This window comes from Mirounga angustirostris, unplaced genomic scaffold (genome assembly GCF_029215605.1).
Source record: "Mirounga angustirostris isolate CCGP_5_RB_7025 unplaced genomic scaffold, mMirAng1.0.hap1 SCAF_7, whole genome shotgun sequence".
In the NCBI taxonomy this organism is placed as follows: domain Eukaryota; kingdom Metazoa; phylum Chordata; class Mammalia; order Carnivora; family Phocidae; genus Mirounga; species Mirounga angustirostris.
Genome location: NW_026991715.1, coordinates 8,576,884 through 8,603,151, shown reverse-complemented (window position 1 = coordinate 8,603,151; position 26,268 = coordinate 8,576,884). Strand labels below are relative to the sequence as shown.

Here is a 26,268-nt window from a genome sequence, read left to right as displayed (position 1 = left end):
GAGAGTTCAGCTGAGTGTTTGATCTTACTCTCTAGAGTGGGCTGTGTTGAGGTTGGCTTCTTCCTCAATAGATTTTCATAAATTAGTAGGATAGTTCCTCCCCACCTCACTTTATTCCAGTGAAAATTAACCTAGTTTGTTCTCTTTGCTCTCCTTCCCATTTATGGTGAGTTCTTATTTTCCTTCATCGCAGTCAGGAGATGTAGGACTGTTTAATGACCATACCACAGTCTCTGTTAGTGTACTTTCACACTTTTCACATTATTTCAAACCCTAGCAGAGAGTAAGACTTTTTTTAAAATAGTAGGGTTCTGGGCGCCTGGGTGGCTCAGTCGTTACGCGTCTGCCTTCGGCTCAGGTCATGATCCCAGGATCCTGGGATCGAGTCCCACATCGGGCTCCCTGCTCGGCGGGAAGCCTGCTTCTCCTTCCCCCACTCCCCCTGCTTATGTTCCCTCTCTCACTGTGTCTCTCTCTGTCAAATAAATAAATAAAATCTTTAAATAAATAAATGAATGAATGAATAAATAAATAAAATAGTAGGGTTCTGCTGTTCAGGGCCAAATATAGAATTTTTACAAGAGCTAAGAAATGAAATGAGTGAATTAAGAGGATAGAGCTTTACATCAATCTTAGGGAAGATTTATCAGCCATTGAAATTTGAACCTGCCATTTTGTGGCTTTGAGATTTAACTGGCATCATTAAGTTTTTATGTTTCAATTAGTCATGGTCTCCATAGCTATGAAAGTGGTGTGTCATGTATGTGCACACGTGTTATCCTTTAAGTGGGCTTTTTGGTTCCTTAGAACCAGAATTCAAATTTTCATCAAAACATAGTCACTTATTTCTTCATGGTCACAGTGCTACCAGCTAAGAAGTCAGTTTTATGAATAGAAGCAATGTAGGAAGTTGAGTAATTTCTTGTTTACGATGTTAAAAATTAGAAAATGACTAGAAGTTAGTCTGGAACAGATTGATATTTCAGTTTTAAACCCTTCTTGGAAAAACTTTGTAATCCTTAAGACATAGGTTGTTTCTGTTTTTTGTTTTCCACACATACCACAAAAAAAAAAAAGTGTTATTCCAGAGTTTTATTTCAAGGTAGCCCCAGTGTTTACAACAGACCAGTGGTGTGTAGGAATACAGTCTAATCCAAGGGCCCTCCACAGGAAAGCAGCCCACTGATCCTACCTGATAACCAGGCTTCAGGCATTTATAGCCACTGAAGCCTGGTGGAATGAAATCTAATTTCTCTTTGGCCAGCTGGGTTGTAACTGTAGACTTTTTCAACAGTTGAGGAGAAAGATCCTGAAGGTTCTTTGACTTTTTATCTAGAAAAATATTTGGTTATAGTAAATTCCTTATCAAGACAGTTTAAGAATAGAACCTAATGGCAACAAACAGAACAAAGAATCCAGCAGAAATGGCAAGTGCCATTCTAGATGTCTGCTGAGTGGTTTACATACATGATAATTTTTATCTTGGCAGTATCCAAGTCAGAGAAGAGAGAGTTACTTTCCCCTTTTACAAATGAAGAAATAAGGTTTAGAGAATGTCCAGAAACTGGGCCAAGATCGCTCACCTATTAAGTGGCAAAGTGAGAAGGAAACCGAGGCAGCCCAGGGGCCATGTTCCTGACCCCCAGCCACCCTCCATCCCTGAGATGATTGGGCCAGCATTTGCTACGGTGTGCATTGTTCTCGCCCTTAAGGAATTCACAGGTTCAGGGAAAAACCAGGACCATGAATAACTATTTGAGGGCTGAGCTAGCACATGCACGCACGTTCTCTTTCTGTACACATGTGTGTATGTGTATTTTTAAAGTGAATTATTGATCATAATAATAGCTTATTATGTGGTAGGCACTCTTGAAAGCATTTCACACATGAACTCATTTAATCCTCACAACACCCTATTATTAACCCACATTTTACAGACAAGGAAACAAGCTTAGAGAAATCCAGTAACTTGCCAGCGCCATGTTCTAAACCCCATTCTGTTTTGCCTTAGAGAGGAAGCTCACCAAGTGGAAGAGCAGATCGCGGGACGTACTGACCATGGGCCCCATGTGCACAAAGCTTGGTGGTAGGAACGGCTGAGAAGTGTGATGGGCTTGCATTTAGGACACAAAGCAGGGTTGAGGAGCGAGGTGTCCTGGGGCTGTCACAAGATTGGTGGCTTTTCCAGCGAGGAGCTGCAAGGAGGCTTGTGCATTCTGGGAGGTGTGAATTAGCTGCAGACTGGCTCCTGAAATTAAAATAACGGGGTCACTAAAGAAAGTAGGTAGAGGTGTTGGCTTAGAACAATATCCCAGCTGAGAAGATGCCTTAACAAGCCAGCAGGCAAGAGGTAGGGTGGAAACCGAGGGGCCGATGAGAAGATTCTAGAAACCCATGGGCAAAGAGAGGGAGAATTCACCCAGCACGGGAGAGAGCCGCATCAGTGCATTTAGACCCACTCAGCAGGCAGCTCAGAGAGAGATGGGGGAAGCACTGTTTGAGGAGTGGGGAAGGCAGGTAGAAATCACAAGAGCTAGGGCGGCCGCTGAACCCGAGCTCAGGCTGAGGATGGGGAGGGTAAAGGCAAACCCGGGTGATGAAAAGAGGCCCAGGACAGGTGTGCACAGCTGGTGGCAAGAGCCTGGCCAGTCGCTGATGGGGCTGCTCCAGGGAAGCCAGGAGAACCCTAGTAAACGCGTAAAACGCATCCAGTCCCCTTACTCTTGTTCTCTTTACCGTACAGCTTCTCACAAAAGTTCCTTCTGAGGAAAATTCAAGGTCGGTCTTGCTTAACCAAAGGGAAAGGGGCACTGCCCCCCTTCCCCGCCGAGGCCGCCCCTAAGCCCAGGGTGCAGCGGCCGAAGGGGGGCGCTCGGCCGAGGCTGGACCTGACCCCGCCTTCCGGAGGCTTCTTTCCTCATGCCCCCCCCGCCACGCCACACACCACACACCCCCCACGGCTGAAACAAGAGCAGCCGAGGCAGGTGGACCGTGAAGGGTCCCTCAGAACTCAAAGGCACAAACCGCTGCTTTGGTTCAGGCCCAGAGAGGGGCGTTTGCAGCCCCTCGCTTCCGGTGACTCGCGCTGTCGCAGCTACGGCAGAGAGCAGGGGCATCTTAGGGGTTGGGGAGGTCTGTGAAGGCGAAATCCAAAGTGGAGAGCGAATGACGTTTGAAAAATCACTCCGATCACAGTGCGGCGCTGACCCGTGGGCCCAGGCACTGCAGCTTCCTGCGGGGACATGAGAGTCCCGCGGCCCCATCGCCGCAGCGCAGCCAGGCTGCGACTCGGGCTCCCACCCTGAGCTGGGCTTCGGGCCGAGTCCTCCTGGGTTGGAGGTCGGCGCGAAGAGCCCCGGGCGGGTGGGGAAGTTCGCAGCCACAGCACACACAGAATTTAGGTCCCTGCGGACGCCCGGCCCTGCTAAGCTTTGGGCAGAACAAAGCGCCTTTGCACCGCCCCTCCGCGGACTTGACCTACCCTGCGGACTAACTGAACCGAACGGCGAAGCACGGCTGTGAGGCGCATTCAGATGTGTGACCTCTCCCAGCCTCGGCGTCTCACCCGTGGAGTGAGTCCCCGTGGCATCTGGGAGTGCACCTGCCGTGTAGTGTGGCCCAGTAGTGTTACTTGTTGCTCCCTTCCTTGGATGGAAAGAACTGACCCCTAAAAGCCCTTCCTGGTGTTGATGATGGGAAAGCCTTGCTCGGGCGTCCCGCAGCCCAGGAAGGGCCCCACCCGGTGAGGTTTTGCGGCTGGACTTCTGCCCAGCGTTCGGGTCCACTGGGCACCGCTGTCTTTCCCCGTGTTCCTCCAGCACACACTCATCTTCCAGGCGCTTCTCGGCCTTTTGGCTAAGATCAAGTGGCGCGCGGCCCTTTGAAAGGTCTCTTGGAAAGGCTGTCTTGCCTCAAGCACCATATGCCGGCTTTCCAACAGGAAAGCTTTACTTGAAAATTCTGGTTGTTTATCACTTGCAACAGGTGCGGCGGCCATGAAGCCTAAGGCGGAGCGATAAAACCAAGCTTTGCCTCCTGTGAGCAAATAACAGGTGCCGGATCCGGAGATAGGGCCTGCAGTGAGGCTAGAAATTATATGGAGAAGATAGGAGAAAAGGCCTCTCAGAAGGGGGATAGGAGCCTCTACCCTCAGCCAGGCACCAGGGTATGCTTGCTGCCTCAGGATAAAGCAGGCATGAGCATTGTCTAATTTCTTGAGGAAGGCACAAGATGCACATTTGTAGATTATACTGTTCCATTAATTATAGGAACACAGGGAGGTTTCCATAGTGAGAGTAACCTCATAATTTGCCAGGTCCTTCAGTTACCTAGTTGGGCCTATCCAGCATAGAATAGCACTGAGCATTGAAGACTTGTCTGTCTTCGCTGATATAATCTTTTTTAAATTTCCGGAAAAGAAACAGAAGCAATAGGAACATTGTGATTTTTTAAAATCAAAGTCCTTGGAAAGCCTTTGATTTTTTTTTTTTTTTTTGGCAGAGGGAGAGCATCTTTTTTTTTTTTAAAGATTTTATTTATTTATTTGACAGAGAGAGAGCACAAGTAGGCAGAGTGGCAGGCAGAGGGAGAGGGAGAAGCAGGCTCTCCGCTGAGCAGGGAGCCGGACATGGGGCTCGATCCCAGCACCCCAGGATCATGTGAGCCAAAGGCAGCCACTTAACCGACTGAACCACCCAGGCGTCCCTGAGGGAGAGAATCTTAAGCAGCCCAGTGAGCCCAGTGGAGCGCACGATCCCACGACCCTGAGATCATGACCTGAGCCAAAATCAAGAGTCAGACACTTAATCGACTGAGCCACCCAGGCGTCCCAGAAAGTCTTTTAATTTTAATTGAATTTTGATTGCCTTAGAAAAAGTATACCTTCTCATTTACTGTAGCCATTTATTATATATCATAAAGAAAAAAACCTCTTGGGCGCCTGGGTGGCTCAGTTGGTTAAGCGACTGCCTTCAGCTCAGGTCATGATCCTGGAGTCCCTGGATCAAGTCCCGCATCGGGCTCCCTACTCTGCAGGGAGTCTGCTTCTCCCTCCGACCCTCCCCCCTCTCATGTGCTCTCTCTCATTCTCTCTCTCTCAAATAAATAAATAAAATCTTTAAAAAAAAATTAAAAAAAAAAAGAAAAAACCTCTTAGATCAGTCAATAGTGTTGTATCTAGCAAGTTTAAATTAAATTGTATAAATTAACTATATCAATTATATTTGATTGTTAAATTTTTTTGCAGTTTGATCATAACAACAATCCAGGGTACTTACGTGTCGAGAGTATAAAACTAAAAGATACCTTTGCTTTGGATTCAGCTTTACCTGGATTCTACTTCTAGCTTGATGATTTTGAGCCAGTTATTTCCTCTCTCTGTAATAACACATCTATCTTGCAGGGCTGTTGCGAAATTATATAGAAATTGGAAGTTTTTCCCCTTCAACTCTTATTCCTCATACTTAGAAATCATCTTAAATTATTTTCCTGAATAAGATGCTAATGGTAAAAAGAAAGAAAAAGTCAAAATAGTACAAAAGCGTAAGGTGAAAATACATCTCCCTCCCACCCTGATGCCATCCCTGGGCTTCTCCCAGCAACTTCTGTTGCCTAGGTATGGTGTGTGCAGGGGCAGAGAGGTTTCGTGCATATATGAGCATATTCTTTCATACATACCTTTATAATTGTTAGCATAATATACACATTGTCCTTCCCCCAGCAAAAATCTCTTCTGCACATAGTTTGTTTGTTTTTTAAGATTTTATTTATTTGCGAGAGAGAGAATGAGAGACAGAGAGCATGAGAGGGGGTAGGGTCAGAGGGAGAAGCAGACTCCCCGCCGAGCGGGGAGCCCGATGCGGGACTCGATCCTAGGACTCCAGAATCATGACCTGAGCCGAAGGCAGTCGCTTAACCAACTGAGCCACCCAGGCGCCCCTTGCAGGTAGTTTTAAAACGAGTTATTGATTGGTCACCAATCTCTTAAATTTCCTTTAGCCCAAAAGTTAAAAAAAAAAAAAAAGGACATTTTTCGGGCTTTCTGCCAAACGGAAGAACCCATACCTTTATATCCACAGAAGAGGGCCACAGGTGACAGTGGGAATCTGGCTAACCATAGCAACAAATTAGCACGGGGTATTTTAAGAATAAGTGTAACATCATTGAAGAAAAGTTTATACCATTTAAGTCCAGAAACCTCACACAGGGACTTCACAAATACTGTCACAAGATGCCCTAACGGTTACATTTGTAAGCAGCTGAAACTTGTACTTTTGTGAATGCTTCCTGTCTTCACCTTAACCTGACAAGTTTCTCCTTAAGTGGCTCTACTCTACAGAACTCTGGTCCCGTTTTGCATCTGCGTGAACAATTCCCTTAATTTTATCTAAAATTTCTCCTCACAAAAGCTTGCACTTGCAGAGCATAGACAGGTCTCCGTTTGCTTTTTGCTAGAATTGAATGAGAAAATAAGTACTTAACACAATTTGAGACCAAGAATACAGGAAGCAGGGGCGCCTGGGTGGCTCAGTCATTAAGCGTCTGCCTTCAGCTCAGGTCATGATCCCGGGGTCCTGGTATCGAGACCCTCATCAGGCTCCCTGCTCGGCGGGAAGCCGCTTCTCCCTCCTCCACTCCCCCTGTTTGTGTTCCCTCTCTCACTGTCTGTCTCTCTCTCTCTGTCAGATAAATAAATAAAATCTTTAAAAAAAAATTAAAAATGTAACTACTCTACCTTAAAAAAAAAAAAAAGAATATAGGAAGCAATACGTTTGCCAAAAAAGAATACGTGGACCACAATTTTCTTCCTGCCCAGTATTTGGAGATTATTCCACATCAGTGCATATGGATCTGTCTGCCTCATTCTCTTTAATATTGATAAATGCATTGCATATTAAATCAGTTCTTAGTTGATGGACATTTCAGTAGTTTAAGTCTTTTATAATCCTTACAAAGACTGTATAACTACCAAAACGTGATAGACGGAAGTAGCAAGTGGTGGTTAATTTCTAGCTTCTTGTCTTTGTCTGTTTCCCTTTTTTTTTTTTTTGAGTTTATTCACTTTTTTTAGTAACCTTTACATCCAACATAGTGCTCAAACTCATGACGTCGAGATCAAAAGTCACACACTCTTGCAACTGAGCCAGCCAGGCACCCCTCTCGTCTGTTTCTTAGTGGAAAAACCCTCTTTATGTCCTGTTACGGGAGTTCCAAATTAAAACTATCTGGAGACAGGGGCGCCTGGGTGGCTCAGTCAGTTGAGCGTCTGCCTTCAGCTCAGGTCATGATCCCAGGGTCCTGGGATTGAGCCCCACGTCAGGCTCCCTGCTCAGCGGAGAGCCTGCCTCTCCCTCTCCCTCTACCTGTCATTCTGCCTACTTGTGTGTGCGCTCTCTCTCTCTCTTTGTCTCTCTCTCTCTCGCTCTCTCTCTCTCTGTCAAATAAATGAATAAAATCTTAAAAAGAAAGCTATCTGGATACAAATTAGTGATGTGATTGGGATAGTATGCATCCTCATCAGTTCAGTTCTATGGAGTGTTTGGTGGCATAATGTGAAAAGACAGAGATAAAATATATCTGAGTTGTACCCATAAATGTATGGTCTAATTGGGGAAGAAAGAAAACAGCAAATAGGGCAGCACACATAATCAAGTACTTATATTTTTCAGAGAATTACAAAGTCTTCTCTATTTTATGTTTTAATTGCATTAATCAATTTCAAGATTCTTAAGCCACACGAAGGGGAGCTCTAAGCCATTGGTAATAAGTTGATCACATTTCTGCTTCTGGTAATGTCATACTAGCTTGTTTTAGTTAAACATCATATCAAGTACAACCATAAAATATGGAAAAAGCATTTTTTTAATGTTCTGTTTTAAGGCATTGAAGAGTTATCAATGTGGTGAGGACCTGAGAAGCCAAGAGCCCAGAAGAAAGGGAAGTGCAGGAGTATGAACCCAATGTTCAACACGGCTTTTCTTTTTGAGGCATTTGCCAATTCATAAACAATGGCTGAGAAATGACCAGAATGTGGGGGCTGAATGACTGATGAGGAGAGCTCAGACAGTCTTACTGGACTTGTGAGACATATCCTGGAGTTCAGAGCCCACCAAGAGCAATGAGCCCTGATAAACACTGTAGGCTTTCCACTGGGACCCCCAAAGGGCTATACCCTTGAACTAGATAGAGGTTGAACCAGAATTTAACTAACCCTCTCGAAGACTGAAGCCTAACTTTGAATCTGCTTAATTTCTAATTGGATTGAAGGATATGCCATAGCCTAAACGTGATATGTGGAAGTCCTCCAGAGGAAGATACCACCACCAGCAGCCTCAGATCTCTATGGTCTTCATATGTGCTGCCCAACAAACCATTGAAAATACCAGGCATACTAGAAGACCAAACAACCAAAAAAGAGGAAAAATGAATAGAAATAGACCCACAGAAATATAAATATCAGAAATATCAAACAGACTTTAAAATAACTTTAAGTACACTCAGGAAACTGATGACAAGATGCATAATTTCAGAAATAAATGGAAACGCAAAAAAAAGTGAATGGAATGTGAGGACTGACAGTAAGAACCCCATAGAAGGTTTAACATCAACTTAAACATTGCTGAAGAAAAGATTTGTCAACTGGAATACCAGTCAGGGGAAAATATTCAACCTGAAGCACAAAAGGAAAAGGGAAGGAAAAGTTTTAAAAAAAGGAAAAAATAAAACCACACAAGAGAATTTAGATCATGATGAAAAAAATCTAACATACATGTAATTCAGGTTGGGTCATAGAAGGAAAGAAGATTGAAGCAGAAGCAATCTTTAAAGAGAAAATGGCTGAGAATTTTCAAAAACAGACAAAAAACATCAAACCACAGATTCAAGAAAAATGCACCAAGATACATCATAGTAAAACTCAAAAAAAAAAAAAAAAAAAGGAAAGAAAAGAAAAACTTTAAAGCAGTTAGAGAAAAAAAGATTCATCTTTTTAATTGAGAAAAAAATTCACATAACATAACTACTTTAAAGTGACAATTGGCATTCAGGGGCACCTGGGTGGCTCAGTCGGTTAAGCGTCTGCCTTCAGCTCAGGTCATGATCCCAGAGTCCCGGGATCGAGTCCCGCATTGGGCTCCCTGCTCAGTGAGGAGTCTGCTTCTCCCTCTGACCCTCCCCCCTCTCATGTGCTCTCTCTCTCTCTCTCAAATAAAGTCTTTAAAAGAAAAAAGTGACAAATGGCATTCAGTATATCCACAGTGTTGTATGACCACCACCTCTATCCAGTTCTAAGAAGTCTTTATCACCCCAAAAAGCAAATCCCTACCTCATTCTACCCTCCCCTTCAGCCCTTGGAAAATACCTGTGTTCTGTCTGTGGATCTACCTAGTCTAGATATTTCATATAAATGGAATCATAGAAATTATGTGATCTTTTGGTCTGTCTCCTTTCACTTAGCATAATGTTTTCGGGGATGATCCATATGGTAGCATGTATCAGTATTTCATGCCTTTTTATGGCTAATAGTCCAATGTGTGTGTGTGTGTGTGTGTGTGTGTGTGTGTGTGTATATACCACAATTTGTTCATCCATTCATCCATTGATGGACATTTGAGCTGCTTCCCACCTTTTGGCTATTGTGAATAATGCTGCTATGAATTGGTGTACAAGAATCTGTTTGCATCTCTCTTTTCATTTAAGCATATACCTAGGTGTGAAATTGCTGGATCCTATGGTAATTCTGTGTTTAACTTTTGGAGAAACTTCCAAAATGTTTCCCACAGTGGCTGAACCATTTTACATTCCCACCAGCAGTGTACAAGGGTTCTCAGTTTTTCTACATCCTCACCAATGCTTCCTATTTTCCTTTAAAAAAAAAATTAGAGGGGCACCTGGGTGGCTCAGTTGGTTAAACTTCTATCTTTGGCTGAGATCATGATCTCAGGGACCTGGGCTCAAGCCCTATATCAGGCTCCATGCTCAGCAGTGAGTCTGCTTCTCCCTCTCCCTCTGTGATCTCTCTTGCTCTCACTCTCTCTCAAATAAATAAATAAATAAATCTTTTTTAAAAATTAAAAAAGGGCGCCTGGGCGGCTCAGTCATTATGCGTCTGCCTTCGGCTCAGGTCATGATCCCAGGGTCCTGGGATCAAGTCCCACATCGGGCTCCCTCCTCGGCGGGAAGCCTGCTTCTCCCTCTCCCACTCCCCCTGCTTGTGTTCCTGTTCTCACTATCTCTGTCTCTGTCAAATAAATAAATAAAATCCTTAAAAAAATAAATAACAATAATAATAATTTTTTAAAAATATAGCCATTTTTAGTGAATGTGAAATGGTACCTCATTGTGGTTTTAATTTGCATTTCCCTAATGCAATGAGGTACTAATGATTATGAGTACCTTACATGTACTTGCTGACCACTTATATGCCTTCTTTAGAGAAATATCTATTCAAGTTCTTTGTCTATTTTTTAATTAGCAATTTAATTGTTTGTCTTCTTGTTGTAGAGTTATAAGAATTCTTTATATATTCCAGATACTTGGCCCTTATCAGATACATGATTTGCAGATATTTTCTACCATTTTATAAGTTATCTGTTTATTTTCTCGACAGTGTATTTCAAAGCACAAGTTTTTAATTTTGATAGAGTGCAATTTGTCTGTCTTCTTTGGCAGCTTATGCTTTAGGTGTCATATCTAAGAAACAGTTGCCTAACTCAAGGTCACAAAAACTTCCAAGGGTTTTGTAGTTTTAGCTCTTATATTTAGGTTTTTGATCCATTTTGAGTTAATATTTGTGTATCGGGGCGCCTGGGTGGCTCAGTTGGTTAAGCGACTGCCTTCGGCTCAGGTCATGATCCTGGAGTCCCTGGATCGAGTCCCACGTCGGGCTCCCTGCTCGGCAGGGAGTCTGCTTCTCTCTCTGACCCTCCCCCCTCTCATGCTCTCTCTCTCTCTCATTCTCTCTCTCAAATAAATAAATGAAATCTTTAAAAAAATATATTTGTGTATCAGTGTGAGATAAGGGTCCAATTTCATCCTTCTGCATGTAGATATCCATTTGTGCCAGTACCATTTGTTGAAGAGGTTATTCTTTCCCCCATTGAATGGTCCTGGCACCCTTGTTGAAAATCAGTTGAGCAGAATAGATGAGTTTATTTGTAAACTCTCAATTATATTTCACTGATCTATCTTGATGCCAATGCCACACTGTATTTATTACCATACTTTTGTAGTGGCTTTGAGATCAGGAAGCATCAATCCTCCAGCTTTGCTTTTCCTTCTTCAACATGAGATACGTTACTTCTAAAGCAGCAGAAGACTGACAGTTGGTGTCTTGACAAAAACAATGAAAACCAGAAAACAGTGGAGTGAAGTGTTGGGGGGAAAAACCTGCCAACCTAAATAACCTAGGAAAAAATTCATCACAAAATAAATATGTATGAAATAATTAATTCACAGGGGTGAAAAGTACAGCATAGGGAATATAGTCAATAATATTGTAATAAGTTTGTGTGGTGACAGATGGTGACTACACTTCTCTTGGTGGGCACAGCATAATGTATAGAATTATTGAATCACTCACTATGTTATACACCTGAAACTAAGATAACATTGTATGTCAGCTATGCTTCAATAAAAAGTAAATGAAATGCTTCATTCCAAAAATAATTAAAAAAAAATAAGACCTTTTGCAACAAACAGAAATACTGAGAGGGAATTCCTCAGGCAGAATGACAATTATCCCAGACAGGAACACAGAGATGCAGGAAGAATAAAGAGCCACGGAAAGGGTAGATATGCAGGTTAACCTAAATGACAGTTGATGTATAAAACTCTAATAGTGATATGGAGATTACCTGACATCAGTCGCACAAAAGGTGGAAGAGGATAAAAGTGCTCTTGAGATATTTGCATTGTCCAGGAATAAGTAAAAATACTGATTTGTATTAGACTTTAATAAATCAAAGATAGGGCGCCTGGGTAGCTCAATTCGTCAAGCATCCGACTCTTGATTTCAGCTCAGGTCATGATCTCAGGTTCGTGAGATAGAGCCCCACATCAGGCTCCACGATCAGTGGGAAGTGTGCTTGAGATTCTCTCTCTCCCTCTCCCCCTCCCGCTCCACACTCACCCTCTCTGTCTCTCTCTAAAAATAAATAAAGCTTTTTTAAAAAGAATAAAGTAAAATAGGGATACCTGGGTGGCTCAGTCGGTTAAGTGTCTGCCTTTGGCTCAGGTCTGATCCCAGGGTCCTGGGATAGAGAGAGCCCTGCATAGAGCCCCCCACTCAGTGGGGAGTCTGCTTCTCCCTCTGCCCTTCCCCTCACCTCATGTGCATGTGCTCTGTCTCTCTCAAATAAATAAATAAAATATTTTTAAAATAAATAAATTTTAAAAATCAAAGATACATGTTGTAATCAGGGTAATGACTAAAAAAGTAGGAAAATAGTCTCTAGGCTGGCATAGCCACTAAAAGAATAGGAAAATAATATATAATAAACTTTAGAGGGGGTGCCTGGGTGGCTCAGTCAGTTAAGAGTCTGCCTTTGGCTCAGGTCATGATCTCAAGGTCCTGGGATCGAGCCCCACATCGGGCTCCATGCTCTGTGGGAGTCTGCTTCTTCCTCTCCCTTTGCCCCTCCTCAGCCCTGCCCCGCCTTGTGCGCACGCGCTCTCTCTCTCTCTGCGCTGTCACAAATAAAAAAAAAAAACCTTTAAAAAATAAAAAAACTCTAGAGGAAAAAACAGAATAATAAAATTATCTAAAAGAAGAAGAAACATTTTTTTAAAAGCACAAAAGAACATGGAACAGGAGGGACAAATAGAAAGCATTAATATCATACATTTAAATCCCAATATGTCAGTAATAAATATAAAATGATGATTAAATATTCAAATATAAAGATAGACAATTTAAAATTTATAAACACACACATACACACATACATCTACGTATATGTGACACTTTTTTTTTTTAAGATTTTATTTATTTATTTGAGACAGAGAGAATGAGAGAGAGAGAGAGCACATGAGAGGGGGGAGGGTCAGAGGGAGAAGCAGGCTCCCTGCCGAGCAGGGAGCCCGATGCCAGACTCAATCCAGGGACTCCAGGATCATGACCTGAGCCAAAGGCAGTCGCCCAACCAACTGAGCCACCCAGGCGCCCGACACTTCTTTAATATAAGGAGACAGGAGCGTTGAAAGTAAAATAATAGAAAAATATATTCCATGTAAACACTAACCAAAAGAAAATCATTGTTGTATAAATATCATACAAAATGTGCTTTAAGACAAAGAAGGACATTTCATAATGATGAAAAAGTTAATCCATCATGAAGAAAACAATTCTAAATTTTGTGTACCTAATATATCCTCAAAACATATGAAACAAAAATTGACAGACCTCAAAGGACAAATAATTCCAGCATCATAGTGGGAAATTTAAACACATCCTTTTTTTTTTTTAAGATTTTATTTATTTATTTGAGAAAGAGAGAATGAGAGACAGAGAGCACAAGAGGGAAGAGGGTCAGAGGGAGAAGCAGACTCCCCGCTGAACAGGGAGCCCGATGCAGAACTCAATCCTGGGACTCCAGGATCATGACCTGAGCCGAAGGCAGTCACAACCAACTGAGCCACCCAGGCGCCCTAAACACACCTTTTTTTTAAGAAGCACACAAATACTCATCAAGGATCTGGATTTGAAGGACACAATTAGCAAAGATGTAATTGACTTGTCTATATAGCACCATCAACTACAGGTTATATATTATTTTCAGGTGCATATACTAAAATAGACCATAAACTGGGTGATAAAGCAAATTTCAACAAATATATAAGGATTGAAATCATACAGAGTATGTTTTCTCACCAGTGGAATTAAGTTAGATCAATAGTGAAAAGGTAATTAAAATGATCCCTAAATGTTTGTAATCAAGTAAAATTCTTCCTTTTTGTGTTTTGTTTTGTTTTTTTTTGCCTTTTTTTTTTAAGATTTTATTTATTTATTTTGACAGAGAGATAGAGAGCACAAATAGGCAGAACGGCAGGCAGAGGGAGAGGGAGAAGCAGACTCCCCGCTGAGCAGGGAGCCCAATGTGGCGCTCAATCCCAGGACTCTGGGATCATGACCTGAGCTGAAGGCAGACACTTAATGACTGAGCCACCCAGGCGCCCCTTCTTTTTTGTTTTTAAGATTTTATTTTTTTAAGTAATCTCTACACCCAACTCAGGGCTCGAACCCACAACCCCAAGATCAAGAGTCGCATGCCCCACCAACTAGCCAGCAAGGCACCCCTCAGGTAATATATTTCTAAAAAGCTTACAAGTCAGAGGTGCCTGGGTGGTTCAGTAGGGAGAGCGTCTGACTCTTGACCTCAGGGTCGTGAATTCAAGCCCCACATTGGGCATGGAACCTACTTTACAAAAAAAAAAAAAAAAGCTTATAAGTCAGAGAAGAAATTGCAGTGGAAATTATCAAAACTTGTGTGATGCAGCTAAAGCCGTTTAGAGGAAAGTCTGTGACCTTAAATGCATATATTAGAAAAAAGGCTAGAAGTCAATATTCTAAGCATTCCTCCCAAATAAAGACCAGCAAACTAAATCAAATGAAGGAAATAATAAAGATCACAAATGAACTCAGTGGGAAACAAATATACAATAGAAAAAAAATCAACCAAGGACAAAGTTGTTTCTTAAAAAGACTATTCATAAAGCTAACAAATCTCTGCGATCAAGAAAAAAGACCCAAATGACCAATATCAGGGTTGAAAAGGGGCATCACTATAGAGCCTACACACATTAAAAGAAGTAATAATACAAAGTTTATAAAAATAGAAAGTAGAATGGTGGTTATTAGGGACTAGTGGAAGGAGGGAGAAGGAAGTTGTTTAATGGGTATAGAGTTTCAGATTTGCAAGATGAAAAAGTTCTGGAAATGTGTATCACAACAATGGGAATATACTCAACACTACTGAACTATACACTTAAAAATGGTTAAGATGAGAGGCGCCTGGGTGGCTCAGTCAGTTAAGCATCTGCCTTCAGCTCAGGTCATGATCCCAGGGTGGTCCTGGGATGGAGCCCCACACCAGGCTCTTTCCTCAGTGAGGAGCCTGCTTCTCCCTTTGTCCCTCCCTCATTCGTGCGCTCGAGCGTGCTCTCACCCTTTCTCTCTCTCTAACAAATAAAATCTTTTTAAAAAATGGTTAAGATGGCAAATTTCATGTTCTGTGTTTTTTACAACAGTAAAAATAAACTATAAAAGGATATTATGACAGGGGCGCCTGGGTGGCTCAGTTGGTTAAGCGACTGCCTTCGGCTCAGGTCATGATCCTGGGGTCCCTGGATCGAGTCCCGCATCGGGCTCCCTGCTCCGCAGGGAGTCTGCTTCTCCCTCTGACCCTCCCCACTCTCATGCTCTCTCTCTCTCAAATAAATAAATAAAATCTTTAAAAAAAAAAAAAGGATATTATGACAAATTTATGTTAGTAAATTCTGATATTTAAATGAAATAGACAAATCCCTCGAAAAATGCAAAGTACCAAAATTGACAAAAGAAGAAATAGGAAAGCTGAATTCTACATCTAGGCAATAAATTAAAGCAATAGTTTAAAATCTTCCCTTAGGGGCACGTGGGTGGCTCAGATGGTTAAGCGTCTGCCTTCGGCTCAGGTCTTAATCTCAGGGTCCTGGGATCGAGTCCCGCATCGGGCTCCCTGCTCCTTGGGAGCCTGCTTCTCCCTCTGCCTCTCTCTCTCTCTCTCTGTCTCTCATGAATAAATAAATAAAATCTTTTAAAAATAAAAAAATAAAAATAAATAAAATAAAATCTTCCCTCAGGGCTCAGTGGGGAGTCTGCTTAAAGATTCTCTCCCTCTGCCCCTCCCCCCACTTGCACGTGCTCTCTCACGCGCTCTCACTCTAAAATAAATAAATCAATTATATCTACAAAAATTACTTAAGAGATACACAGAATAGGAGTGCCTAGGTGGCTCAGTCGGTTAAGTGCATCTGCCTTTGGCTCAGGTCGTGATCCTGGGGTCCTGGGATCGAGCCCCACATCAGGTTCCCTGTTCAGGGGAGAGTCTGCTTCTCCCTCTGCCCCTCCCCCTACTTGTGCCCTCTCTCTCTCTCTCTCTCTCTCTCAAATAAATAAATAAAATCTTTAAAAAAAAAAGATTGAAATCATATCAAGCATGAAATGCATGAAACTGGAAATCAAGTACAAGGAAAAAAAATACTGGAAGAAACACAAACGTGTAGCCTAAACAACATAGTACAAAGCTATAGTCATCAAGACAGTATGGTTCTGGCATTAAAATAGACACAGAGATCAATGGAGCAGAATAGAGCCTAGAAGTAAATCCATGCTTATACGGTCAATTCATCTATGACAAAGGAGGCAAGAATATACAATGGGGAAGAGACAGTCTCTTCAATAAATAGGCCTGGGAAAACTAGACAGCTACATGCAAAAGAATGAAACTAGACCAATTTCTTACACCATACACAAAAATAAAATGGATTAAAGACCTAAATCTAAGACCTGACACCATAAAACTAAGAGAAAACATAGTAATCTCTTAGACCTTAGCTTTAGCAACATTTTTTTAGCTATGTCTCCCCAGGCAAGAGAAATAAAAGCAAAAATAAACAATTGGGACTCCATCAAACTGAAAAGCTTTGGCACAGTGAAGGAAACCATCAACAAAACAAAAAGGCAACCTCCTGAATGGGAGAAGATAGTTGCAAATCATACATCTGATAAGTAGTTAATATTCAAAATATATCAACAGCTCATACAATTCAAAATCAAGAAAACAGTCCAATTTAAAATGGGCAGAGGAGGTGAATAAACATTTTCCCAAAGAAAACATCCAGATGGCTAACAGACACAATGAAAAAATGCTCAACATCACTCATCATCAGGGAAATGCAAATCAAAACCACAATGAGATATCACCTCACACTAGTCAGAATGGCTAAAATCAACAACATGAGAGACAACAGGTATTGGTGAGGATGTGGAGAAAGGGGAATCTTTTTTTTTTTTTTTAAGATTTTATTTATTTGAAAGAGAGAGAGTATGAGTGGGGGAAGGGGCAGACAGAGGGGGAGAAGCAGACTCCCCACTGAGCAGGGAACCCAACAGGGGTGATCCCAGGACCCCGAGATCATGACCTGAGCCGAAGGCAGATGCTTAACCGATTGGTTCCCGAAAGGGGAACCTTCTTATACTGTTGGAGGGAATACAAACGTGCAGCCGTGGTGGAAAACAATATGGAGCTTCCTCAAAAAGTTAAAACTAGGGGCGCCTGGGTGGCTCAGTCGTTAAGCGTCTGCCTTCGGCTCAGGTCATGATCCCAGGGTCCTGGGATCGAGCCCCGCATCGGGCTCCCTGGTCGGCGGGAAGCCTGCTTCTCCCTCTCCCACTCCCCCTGCTTGTGTTCCCTCTCTCGCTGTGTCTCTCTCTGTCAAATAAATAAATAAAATCTTAAAAAAAAAAAAAAAGTTAAAACTAGAGCTACCATAAGACCTAGCAATTCCACTCCTGGGTATTTATGTGAGAAAAACGAAAACACTAACTCTAAAAGATACATGTACCCTAATGTTCATCGCAGCATTATTTACAATAGCCAAGATATGGAAACAACATCTATGGATGAATGGATAAGGAAAATGTGGTGTGTGTGTGTACGCATGTGCATGTGCTATTCAGCCATAAAAAAAGAAGGAAATCTTGCTATTTGCGACAACATGGATGGGCCTTGAGGGCATCATGCTAAGTGAAATAAGTCAGAAAAAGACAAATACATTATGATATCATTTACATGTGGAATTTAAAAACAAAAACCAATACCAAGTTCACAGGTACAGAGAACAGATTGGTGGTACCCAGAGGTGGTGTGGTTAGGGGTGCACGATATAGGTAAAAAGGGGTCAAAAGGTACAAACTCCCTGTTATAAAACAAAGAAGTCATATAACCAAAACAAAACAAATAAAATAAAACAATAGGTCATGGGGATGTAATGTGCAACATGGTTGCTGCAATTAATAATCCTGTATCATATATTTGAAAGTTGCTGAGAGAGTAGATGTTAAAAGTTCTCATCACAAGAAAAGGGATTTTGTGGGGCGCCTGGGTGGCTCAGTCGGTTAAGCGTCTGCCTTAGGCTCAGGTTATGAGCCCAGGGTCCTGGGATCGAGCCCCGTATTGGGCTCCCTGCTCAGCCGGGAGCCTGCTTCTCCCTCTCCCTCTGCGCCCCCCACCCCCCGCTTGTGATCTCTCTCTCTCTTTGTGTCAAATAAATAAATAAAATCTTTAAAAAGAAAAAAGAGAAAAAAAAAGGGATTTTGTAGTTATGTGTGGTGATTGATGTTAACTGGACTTCTTGTGATCATTCCAGGATATACAAAAATATTGAACCATTATGTTGTAGTAAAACTAATATAATGTTATATGTCATTTACACCACAACTTTTAAAAAAGAAATAAATAAACAGATACTTCAGGAGGAACAGGATGTACAAATAGCCTAAAAACGTATGAAAAAGTGTTCATCTTTTTTGGCATCAGAGGAATGAAAATTAAAACCACTATGAAATACCATTATACACCCACCAGAAGTGCTAAAATGAAAAATACAGAAAATATCAAGTATTGGTGCAGATATAAAGCAACTGGAATTCTCATCTACTGGTGGAGGTAAAAATCGGTCCATCCACTTTGGAATACAGCCAACATGTGCTGCAACTTGACATATTCAGACCCCAAGATCCAGCAATTCCAAGAGAATTTCATGTGCATGTGTACAAAAGATACACACAAGTCTAACGGCAATATTCATAGGAGCTCCAAAATGGAAACAATTCAAATGTGCATCAGGAGAAGGTCAGATATACAAATGGTGAGGTAGTCATACAATGGAATGTCATGCCACAGTGAAAACGAACCAATTCCTGATATATTTCATGACATGGATAAATGTCATAACATAACATTGTCTGAAAGAATCAAGACACAAGGGGCGCCTGGGTGGCTCAGTCGTTAAGCGTCTGCCTTTGGCTCAGGTCATGATCCCGGGGTCCTGGGATCGAGCCCCGCATTGGGCTCCCTGCTCAGCGGGAAGCCTGCTTCGCCCTCTCCCTCTGCCTGCCGCTCCCCCTGCTTGTGCTCTCTCTCTCTCTGGCAAATAAATAAAATCTTTAAAAAAAAAAAAAAAAAAAGGAAAGAAAAGCTCCAGCGGTTAATCTCTTAGGGACCCGAACATTGGGATTTACATGTTTATATTGTGCTTAAGTTGAGGGAATGCCTGAATTCTTTGCATTTGTCTCATGATAAGAGCCCAAAATGGAGATATGTGAGAAAATGTGATGCTTTGAAGAGAAATCCGTGTGCTTTCCTCCAAGCTGCGTGGGAAGGGGAGGCCTGATGACCTGATTAAGTCTGTTTTTTCTTGTCCCTTTTCCAGGTGGTCACTTCTTTCACCGAAACTCCTTGTCTCCTCGGAGCCTGGTGTACGAAAGTGAATTCTCCACAACTGAACCTTCTTTGGACATGTATGATGAGAACAAAACCTGATTTTTTCTAAACGGTCTCTGGGGGGGTCACCTCTTTTGTGATTTGATTTATGATCACCTTTCTTATGTTGTATCCTTGTGTCAGCGTCCATTTTTGGAAGAATGGCAGGACTTTCCAAGCACAGGTTGGGGCTCAGGGTTAAATTGCAAGGTCCCCCCAAGGGGAGGCTTTGAGTACAGCATTATCACCCAGGTGGCTTTGCAGTCCCGAAACCACCCAAAGCCGGCGGGAGAACATGGGCCCCAACAAGCTTGGCTGTTCCCAGAGACGGGCGGGGGCCGGTTGAGGGGGCGGGGAGGGCACATGAGGCTTGCGTGGCAAACGTGTCTCTGAATTATCACATGCTATTCTGTGTCAGGGTGACAGTTGGGTTTTTTTTTTTAATATCTTTTGTGCTCCCCACTTAACAACGCGTACTAAAGCTTGCAGGCGCTGCTTCTTACTGACGTGGGGCCCAAGTTGCTGCTACATGGCCCGCTCCGTATTTTCCAGTCTCTTATTCTACTTTCTGTTAAAGAGCCTCTTTCTAAAGTTTCCTGAAAGAAAGGCTTGCCTTTCGTCCCTCCCCTGAGACTGACCACCCAGAGCAGCACAAGGAGGGGGGGGTGGTCTGCCGGCTACACAGGACAGGGGGTCATCCCTGTGGCCTCCTCCGGCCTCCCTCATAGAGCAGAGAGCCGAGTGCTTATGTGACCACCGAGACACCGAAGGCCTTGACCCTGAGGACTGCGGACTCGTCTGCTTGGCATCTGCTGAGGTGTGCGTGGAGGTGGTCCCTGGGAGGCCGGTCTTCTCTGGGCATGATGGTCAGCGGGCGTCAAAATCAGAATGACTCTGAGTGCTTTTTTGAGAAGATCAAACCACATCCTTGCTGTTAGAGACCAGATGAGCACCCCTCTTCCGCCTTCCCGAGCCAACCCAGGTCCCTTCCCACCAGCCTCAGCATCAGCACCAAGAAGCTCAGGAGCTTCCGGAAAAAGACATGGTGGCCAGCATGGGGGACATTCGGGGACACACACGCTCCTCCCACGCACCTGGGATGACACGACGTTAACATCACGAGAAACATGTATCTGGAGAGTGATCCCGACCCAGCACCACGATGAGCAAGTTTATAAAACAAATCGACGCATCCTTCTTGCCCAAGGACACAGCCACAGTTCCACCTGTTTCTCCCACCCATAGGAGCTCTGTGCAGATGGAAATGCATTCAGGTCCTCAGAGCCCTGGTATGAGAATGGAGACTCCAGCGTCCATATTCTGGAGCTAGATCTGGCAGCAAACTGCGCAGACCCGGGACCCCCCCCCCCGCCCCGCCCAGGCCCCCCACACCTCGTGACTTTTATCAACCCCGTAAAACACAACTTGGAGGGGAACCCTTGACCTGTTCCCGCATGCGGCTGGCTTCTCCTCCTGCTGTGTCTGTTCTCATCATGCGTTGCTAAGCTGCCTCAAGCTGTGCCCCTGAGCAAAGCCCCTCGGAGAACCACGGTGCAGACAGCCATCAGGAATGTCGCCTCACAGGGACGCGTTGTGTTGCCAGTCACCGGAGGCCGGAACAGCGCAGAATCTGTAAGGTCTTAGCAGCTTTTTCTGTTCTACCTGTCACCAAGGGCTTCTGGTTGAGGTTTGGTTTTGGTTTTGGTTTTGGCTTTCCCCCTTTTTATTGTCTTTGTACTAGAAAAATATTTTTGATAACCAGTTTCAAGAGGGCCCTGTTCAGGAAGAGCAGCGCTGCGCCCCTGGCTTTGAGGCGAGGGAAAGCCTCCCGAGGAGACGAGCACCCGGTGTGCCACCCTCCAGAGCCACACACCCAGCCTCTGTTTGGCTTGGCTCCTCCAAAGGGAAGGCCGCTCACTTCTGACCACGGTGTCCCCGCCCCGGCCTTGATCCCCCCCGCCCCCCGCACAGAACTGGGATCCCCTCCGAGCAGTCTCTCCTGATTTGTACGGCCTCGCAAAGGCATATCCGTTACATTTCCCTCGAGACGCTTCCTTTTGCAGAAAAGGAATGAAATCACATGACAAGAAAGTAAAGATCCGGGCCCCTAAAAAAAAAACTCTACCCATGACACAGTATCTGGGTTTTTGGTGAATCTAGGGCACATCTTCACTGTCAAAGAGCCAACGAGGCGTTTCTCACAGGGGCGTTCCCTCGCAAGAGTGGCCCCAGGTCCCAGCTCGCGACGTCTGCTCCCTAGATGTCGAGGCCACTTTCGTGCTCAGCTGCAGAATGTCCTGCCTTTGTCAGGAGGGACGGCACCTTCTGCCTGGAGGTCATATACTCCGGGAATAGCAACATGCGTCCCCCGTAACAGCCTCTCTGCTGGCTGGGGTGCTACGCACGCCTCTGGGGAGCCGCGCCAGGGACCCTGGAGGGCGGGGAAGCTTGGTGAGGGCATCCTTCTCAGCACCCCTGCCTCGGGGAAGTTCGAGGTTTGGGAGCAGGTCATTGCCCAGACAGGCACGGTGGGGGTTCTGGAGAGACGCTTCTTCCCTGACAGATGAGCATCTCAGCTGCAGCAAGGCTTACGGTCTCGGTGGTCATCAGCCCGGGCGTGTAGATAACTTCCGATCGGTTCCTTTTTGGAGGGTTGGAGGTTACTATTTGAAGAACAGAAGGGGCAGAGGAAGAAGCTGCTTCCACCACAAACCCCTCCGTCCCTCTGGCGGACTGCTCTGAGCTGGGCCTGGCTCCAGCTGGGCCTGGCCTCCCCCTCTGCCTCCCCCCTTCCCCCCTGACTCCCCCTTCTCCCCCCTCCAGCCTCTCCATCCTGTCCCTGGCCAAGCTGGGTGCAGACCTCTCAGCAAGCACCACAGGATGGCCATAACCATCACCTGATCACCTGGAAATTGGGTTAAATTGGGTGAAAGAGTTTAAAAGGCAAACACAACTGGGTTACTTTTAACTCCCTAAGTGAAAAACTGCCCATCAGCCCTCCTGTGCTGACCTGTCGGAAGAGGGAAGAGGGAAGAGGCTACCAGCCAGAACGCCACAGGAAAGCCAGGCCGGGGTCAGCGGGCCGTGGGTGCGATGGGCGGGCCTGTCTGTCGGGGGCTGCCCCCCTCTGCGCCCCCTGCAGGGCAAGACGAGCTCTACTCCCGGGGGCGGGGGGAGACACCTCCGCAAGCCCGGGGAGCCCTGCTTGCCAAGGGAGGCTCCGTCTCCCAGCCCCTCCTCGGGCGGGGCTCAGGGAAACTTCCACCCTCTGCACCCGGGCCGAGCCTGTACCGCCAGCCTCCCCGAGGCCCCCAACAGCCCCGCTTCCAAAACATGGCGGGCTCCCGATACTTCCTACGGGCTTTGTAAACCCTTCTCGGATCGTTATGACCCCTCACCCTCACCTCACCTCAGCCCCGGTTCTTTCCATGAGCTGCATGTTAAGTGAAACTGGTTTTAACTGAAGGCAAATCAAAAAATGCCCTGATTGCTCAGGCTCGGGTTCTGCAGCGGGAAAGTGTCAGGTCACCTTGTCAAGCGGTCGCGGCTCCTAAATGTCATCAGACACAAACACTGATTTCCAGGAAGTAGAATTTGGAAGGGAAAAGGCAGGATTCTGAGGCTACTCTCGCCAAGAGCCCTTTATCAAGTGCTCACCGTGGGCTAAACCCACACGCTCGGAGCTCGGGTGACCCCAGTGAGCGTTAAGACTTAGGCTGTGATAGAAAACTGGCACGTTAACAGCCAACTGACGCCATGGGGGTGAGTCATGAAGGGGGGGCTTCCTGGGTGCGGAGGGAGGGCGCAGGGTGGCCGTGGAGAGGTGTGACTGGCGTCAGGGCCCGAGACTGGCCAGGGCGGGGGTCTCACTCCGGGGGGTGAGTGTGGACCGGAGAGCGGGCAGAGCAGAGCACCGCAGGGAGGCTGACCCTGGGGTCCCGCTGAAGGCCGAAAAGGTGGCTGCCAGGAGGCTGAAGTGGAAGCCCAGCTTGGCAGTCTCGGTGACCCCGGGGGGGGGGGGGGGGGGGAGGGGCGGGTGTTGTCTGTTGGGGGCTGCCTGCTCTGCGCCCCCTGCAGGGCAAGACGAGCTCTACTGCCCGGGGGTGAGACCTCCGCAAGCCCGGGGACCCAGACAGAGCCCCGTGGGGACACTTTCCATCTCAGGCTGGCCGGGCCTCTAGAGGGAGGCCTGGAGATGCACCTCTGGGTCTCAGGCCGAGGTTTGGTGGGGAAAGGGGGGGGTCGGGGGGCCCCTCGGCATCGGAATCCCTGGGAAGCTGTGTTTTAAATGAACTTGTCACCTGGACCTACCAAAGTAGGCACCATGTAATCCCAGTCCCTGAGATGCCCCAAACCTTCTCCCTCCTTCCCCCTTTCTCCCTGTATCCCTCCTAACCCCTGCCTCCACCCTTCTCCCCTCTCTGTTTCCCCCTTCTCCCTGTCTCCCCCTTCTCCCCTCCCTGTCTCCCCTTCTCCCCTCCCTATCTCCCCCCTTCTCCCCTCCCTGTCTCCCCTTCTCCCCTCCCTCCCTCCCTCTTCTCCCCTCTCTCTCCCCCTTCTCCCCTCCCTGTCTCCCCCTTTCTCCCCTGTCCCCCCACTCCACCTGTCTGCCCCCTGCCCTCTCTGTTTCCCCCTTCTGCCCTCCCACCCTTCCTTCTTCCCTCTCTGTCTTCCCCCTTCTCCCCTCCCTGTGTCCCTTCTCCCCTCCCTATCTCCCCCCTTCTCCCCTCCCTGTCTCCCCCTTCTCCCCTCCCTCCCACCCTCTTCTCCTCTCTCTCTCCCCCTTCTCCCCTCCCTCCCACCCTCTTCTCCTCTCTATCCCCCTTCTCCCCTCCCTGTCTCCCCCCTTCTCCCCTCTGTCTCCCCCACTCCACCTGTCTGCCCCCTGCCCTCTCTGTTTCCCCCTTCTCCCCTCTCACCCTTCCCTCTTCCCTGTCTTCCCCCTTCTCCCCTCTCCTATCTCCCCTTCTCCCCCGTGTCCCCTTCTCCCCTCCCTATCTCCCAAGCCTTCTCCCCTCCCTGTCTCCCCCTTCCCCCCTCCCTCCCACCTCTTCTCCCCTCTCTCTCCCCCTTCTCCCTTCCTTGTCTCCCCCTTTCTCCCCTGTCTCCCCCACTCCACCTGTCTGCCCCCTGCCCTCTCTGTTTCCCCCTTCTCCCCTCCCACCCTTCCCTCTTTCCTCTGTCTTCCCCTTCTCCCCTCCCCTGTCTCCCCCTTCTCCCCTCCCTCTCACCCTCTTCTCCTCTCTCTCTCCCCCTTCTCCCCTCCTTATCTCCCCCCTTCTCCCCTCCCTGTCTCCCCTCCTTCTCCCCCCTTCTCCCCTCTCTGCTTCCCCCCTTCCCCCTCTGTCTCCCCCCCACACACACACAGGCATATACACAAGGCACATGCACTCACTCACACACACACACACACACACACACACAAGCTCACAGGAGTTAGAATCCCCCAGAGGGGTGTCCAGCTGGGCCTGGCGTTCCCTTAATTTCCGATGATGGAGGAGGCCAGATTGGGGCCAGAGTGGGGCCAGAGTGGGGCTACCACTGCCCGATGCTGTGAGAGCCAAGCTCGGGAAAAAGCCCTGGGGACACCGACATTTAAGGTATGAGCAGAACGAGTTCCTGACAGGGACCAATTTAGAAAAACCACCGAGTGCCACTTCCCTCTTCAAGAAAGGAGGCGTTCGCCTGAACGCAGTGCCAGAGGCAGGGGGGATGACCCTCGCTCACTCCCAGAAGCGGAATTTGGAATGATTCCACTAGCGTTCACTCCCAACTCCAAACCCGAATGAAGGATCATTACCACAGGATGACCGTTGTGACACCCACAGCTTAAAAGAAGCGTCCTCCCTGCTAAGGGCAGTTGTGCCCTTCCTCGTGGCCTCATCAGTAAATCATTCCAAAGCCCACTGGGAAGAGGATAAAATGAGTGTATAAGTTCACATAACATCCACGGATATTTCACCAGGACCGGAAAACTTACATGTTTTCAGTATCATAACATCAGAGAAAATATGGAAAGAAGGATCCAGAGGGAACGTGCCTGTGTTGGGTGCATGGACCTATGCTTTTCTGCTTTTCTTACTGTCCAGCGAAACAGCAGGAAGAACCTGGCACAGCAGAAGGAGAAAGTTTTCTCCCCCAGAGGCTGAGCCCCTTCTCCCCACTCTGGGGCTCCCAGCCCCCTTGTGGCCATGGGGCCCCTCTTGCCGGTTGAGTCAGGGAGTGTGCTGTCTTTCTTAGGGGTGTCCTGAAAGATCCCAACCAACTGAGCCTTGAAGAAGAGAGTCTGGTGGACCCCTAGCAGGTGTGGGATGCAAGCAGTCACCTGCGTTCCCCAGAGCAATGTCCCACCGGCCTCCAGTGACTGTGGAGGGGAAAGGGTGCCAGGGGGTTCAGCTGCTCAAAGGACAACATGTCTCTCCTCAGACTTGACTCTCATGGTCTAATGAAACCCTGTGGGGACCCCCAGTCCATGACCTGGGACTTATCGGAGTTTTCCCTCTTGCTGTTCACTCTAGCTCAAGCCATTTGTTGTTTTCCTCACTCTGAGTTGGGGAAGAAGGAAGATACTTTAAGACAAACAAAAAAAACTAAAACAAATTTTTTTTAAACTTTGAATTTCACGCAAATTTGAGTATTAAACTTCCAGAACGACTCAGTGCTGCTGGAATCACACAGACCTCCCTCTTGGGCTTTCGTAGTCCCTCCCTTTGAATTTTCTACATGCATATACCACAAAAGACAGAGA

General features: G+C 46.1%; 1 protein-coding gene and 1 long non-coding RNA gene across 2 annotated transcripts in view; one reads left to right on the top strand and one right to left on the bottom strand.

Moving 5' to 3' along the window:
* The window catches only part of RNF130 (ring finger protein 130), a 128,305-nt gene extending 108,710 nt beyond the window's left edge, over positions 1-19,595 (top strand). The window contains exon 8 of the mRNA XM_064595770.1: positions 19,471-19,595. Within this exon, the coding sequence (XP_064451840.1) occupies positions 19,471-19,580 (110 nt within the window). The 3' untranslated portion in view covers positions 19,581-19,595. The remainder of the gene's footprint in view (positions 1-19,470) is intronic.
* The window catches only part of LOC135365328 (uncharacterized), a 35,930-nt gene that overhangs the window by 3,339 nt on the left and 6,323 nt on the right, over positions 1-26,268 (bottom strand). The window contains exon 2 of the long non-coding RNA XR_010412947.1: positions 2,025-2,248. This is a non-coding gene — a long non-coding RNA (uncharacterized LOC135365328). The remainder of the gene's footprint in view (positions 1-2,024; positions 2,249-26,268) is intronic.